At 35.5% G+C, this 3854-nt stretch overlaps 1 protein-coding gene across 1 annotated transcript; it reads left to right on the top strand.

Moving 5' to 3' along the window:
• Nucleotides 1–596: 596 nt before the first annotated feature.
• On the top strand, nucleotides 597–926 carry ETH_00007650 (uncharacterized protein; the record flags this gene model as incomplete). Its single annotated transcript, XM_013378799.1, has 1 exon — nucleotides 597–926. One exon carries the CDS (start codon nucleotides 597–599, stop codon nucleotides 924–926), a length of 330 nt encoding a protein of 109 aa, XP_013234253.1.
• Nucleotides 927–3854: the final 2928 nt, after the last annotated feature.

The raw sequence follows: 3854 nt of genomic DNA, 5'->3' as shown, positions 1-3854 counted from the left end.
GGGGCCGTCAGGGGGGCCCCCAAGGGGGCCCTCAGGGGGCCCCCCCGAGGGTCTTTTTTGGGTAACACGAAACTCGAAAAGAGTGCCCTGAAATAAAAAAGAATAAACAAAAGATTATTATTTATTTATTTATTTATTTATTTATTTATTAATTTGTTTGTTTGTTTGTTTGCTTGTTTATTTATTTATTTATTTGTTTATTTATTATTTTGTTTACTTGTAAATATTTGTTTTGCTTTCATACAAACATATATATTCAAAGACAAATAGTAGAAAAAAAATGAATGAAATATGGAGGAATCTAGATAAAATAAAAACTAAGTAAAAATAAAATGGAAATAAAACGTAATTAAATGTAAATTAATTATAAATAAATTATGAAAAGTATATATGCAATATTTACGTTAAGACAAAACGGCAAATTAATCATAGATAAACAAAGGGATAAATAATCAAAAGAATAAATAAATAAATAATAAATGAATAATAACTGAATAGTAAATAAACTAAAAGGAAATAAATAAATAAGTAAATAGTATGAAAATAAATAATTGATAAATAAATAAATAAATGAATTTGGTGTCTCCTGCCGCTGCATGCAGCCCAAAGATGCAGTCCTACGTGCATCTGCAGGGAGACAGCAGCAGCAGCAGCAGCAGCAACAGCAGCAGCAGAAGCAGCAACAGCAGCAACAGCAGCAGCAGCAGCAACGCACCTTAGGGCTGATGCAGCGGTACCAAAAGCCTCCAGTAATGTCCGGCTGCAGCAGCAGTAGCAGCAGCAACCACAGCAGCAGCAGCAGCAGCAGCAACCACAGCAGCGGCAGCAGCAGCAGCAACCACAGCAGCGGCAGCAGCAGCAGCAACCACAGCAGCAGCAGCAGCAGATTAATAAAACGTAGGGATAAGGGAGAAGACAATTATTAGAAAAGGAGATAAATGAAAAAGGAGACAAAAAAATGAATAAAAAAGAAGCTAAAAGATAAAAATAAAGAATTAAAAAAATAGAACAAACTTTAAATGAAACAAAAAGATGAATTTAGAGAACAATTTTAATCATTTTAATTTACTTCAATCCATTTAATCAATTTGTTTTAATTTATTTAACTAATTGAATCAATTGAATTCAATTAATTTAATTCAATCAATTCAATTAATTTAATTTAATTTAATTAATTCAATTTAATTAATTCAATTTAATTGATTTAATCTAATTAGTTTAATTAATTATTTTATTTTATTTTATTTTATTTTATTTTTAATTTCAAACCTCCATATAAAGAAGTCGGCGGTTTGGCAAATAACAAAACCGGCAAAGCAAAACTTCGTCTCCAGTAAATCTGAAATTAAAAAATAAAATTAAAATTAAATTAAAATAAAAATAAACAAAATAAATGAAAAAACGAAAACAAAAAAGAAAATAAAGACACAAACGGAATAGAAAGAAGCAAAAGAAATAAAAAGATAAAAGAAATAACAGAAATAAAAGAAATAAAAGAAATACAAAAATAAGAGAAGTAAAGAAATAAGAGGGATAGAAAGAAATAAAAGAAATAAAAGAAATAAAGAAATAAAAGGAAAAAAATAGGAGAAATAAAAAGATACAGGAAATAACAGAAAAAAAAGAAATAAAGGAGTAGAAAGAAATGAAAGAATTGGAAAAAATAAAAGAAATAAAAGAAATAAGGAAAAAAAGAACTAAGAAAATAAAGGAAATAAAACTATAAAAGAAATAGAAGAAGTAAAAGAAGTAAAAAGATAAAAGAAATAAAGGAGATATAAAATTAAAAGAAATAAAAAAATAAAATAAATTAAATGAAGAAATTGAAAAGATAAGGAGAGAGTGAAAGATGAAAAGGGAAAAGGAGACAAAAAGAAATTAAAAGAAATAAACAATAAAAACAAAAACAACCAAAAGGAGACAAATGAAATAATATAAAATAAACAAAAGACAAAAGGAGACAAAAAAGAGACAAAAACGAAGACAAAAAAGCGGCGAAAACAGAAAGACGAAAAAGACAAAAAGGAGAAAAAAAGAAACAAAAAAGAAGCAAAAAGAGAGACAAAAAGGAGACAAAAAGAAGACAAGAAGGAGACAAAAAGGAGACAAAAAGAGACAAAAAAGGAGCAAAAAAGAGATAAAAAGAAAAGGCAAAAAAGAATTTAAAAGGAGGCAAAAAAGAATCAAAGAAGAGACAAAAAAGAATTAAAAAGGAGAAACAGAAAAGAACCAAAACGGGACAAAAAGGAGACAAAAAAGAAGCAAAAAAGAGACAAAAAGAATGAAAAAAGAATTCAAAAAGAATTAAAAAAGAGACAAAAAAGAGACAAAACAGAGATAAAAAAGAATCAAAAAGCAGAGAAAAAGGGACTAAAAAAGAACGAAAAAAGAATTAAAAAAAAATTAAAAATGAATTAAAAAAAGAAATTGGTTTACCCTCCTTGGCCCAACTGGGCAAAAATAAAAAACATAATTTTACTTTTGAAATCCGCCAAAGGCTCCAGAGGAAATAAAGCAGCAAACAGCGCCCGCTGCAAACACTCCGGGAACCTGCAGCAGCAAACCCTAAACCCTAAACCCTAAACCCTTAACCCTAATCCCTAAACCCTAGACACTAAACCCTCGAGTTTTGAGCCTGAGGAGGCCCGCAAAATTGGCAAGAGAAGCTTCAGATGTTTTAGAAACTTGCTGAGGTGTGCTCTAGGTCTTAAACCCTTAACCCTAAACCCTAAACCCTAAACCCTAAACCCAAGACCCTAAGCCCTCAGTCCAGCAACAGTTTAAAGTTTGCAACCCGCGGTTAAAGCCCAAACCCTAAACCCTAAACCCTAAACCCTTGACCCTAGCCCCTAAAGCCAGCGAGGCAGCCACCGCTGCTTCGAGGAGGCCTCCTGCGTCCAAACCCTAAACCCTAAAACCCTAAACCCTAATCCCTAAACCCTAATCTCTAAACCCCAAACCCTAAACCCTAAACCCTAAACCCTACGCGGGGTGTTTGGCGCCCTTTTGCTGGGCCCTGAGGAGGAGAAAGGGAAGGGTTTCTCTGATGTCTCCGTCTGTGAATGTGTAAAAAGAAGATTGTTTTTTGTCTTTGGGAAAAAGTGTCTCCGTTTTGTCTTTTTTAAACTCCTGCAGCAGCTGCTGCTGATAAAAAACCCAACGCGGACACATTTGCTGCTCCTCCACGTCCAGCGGCTGCATGTACACCCCCCGCTCCCTGCAGCAGCAGCAGCAGCAGCAGCAGCAGCGGTGCTTTCGGTGTTTCTTTGGGGTGGAGGTACAGCAGCTACTGCAGCAGCAACGGGAGCAGCAGGAACACCAGCAGCTGCAGCAGCAGCGGTAGCAGCAGCAATAGCAGTAAAAGCAACAGCAGCAGCAGCAGCAGCAGATTGCTGCCTCGTTTCTGTTTTTGTGATATTTTCTCTAAGTTTGTGTCCCCTGCACTTCTGCATCTTTGCTGCTTCATTACATTTAATTGGTTATTTATTCTGCGTCTTTTGCTGCTGCAGTAGCTGCAGCACCTCCTGCTGCTGCTGCTGCGCAGCAGCAGCAGCAGCAGCGTGGGGGCTATTGTGTCTCTGTTTCTCTCGTTTTTTATTTTTTTTCCTTTAGTGCTTTAGAAGCAAAGAGGGCCTAATAAAGTGTCTCCTTTTTGTTTCCTTTTGTCTCTTTTTGTTTCTTTTAAACTCACATTTGACTAAATACCTTTTGCTGCCAGCCCACAACAAACTTCTCTTCCTTCCAACACCCCCCAGCTGTCTCTACACCTAAACACTCATCTAAGAGGCCTTGGGGGGCCCCCCAGTACCCTTGGGGGGCCCCCCAGTACGCCTGGGGGCCCCCCAAGTCTTCCT

Source organism: Eimeria tenella, genomic scaffold (assembly GCF_000499545.2).
Source record: "Eimeria tenella Houghton genomic scaffold, Eth_scaff1025, whole genome shotgun sequence".
Classification (NCBI taxonomy): domain Eukaryota; phylum Apicomplexa; class Conoidasida; order Eucoccidiorida; family Eimeriidae; genus Eimeria; species Eimeria tenella.
This window is presented reverse-complemented; position numbering and strand designations above follow the sequence as displayed.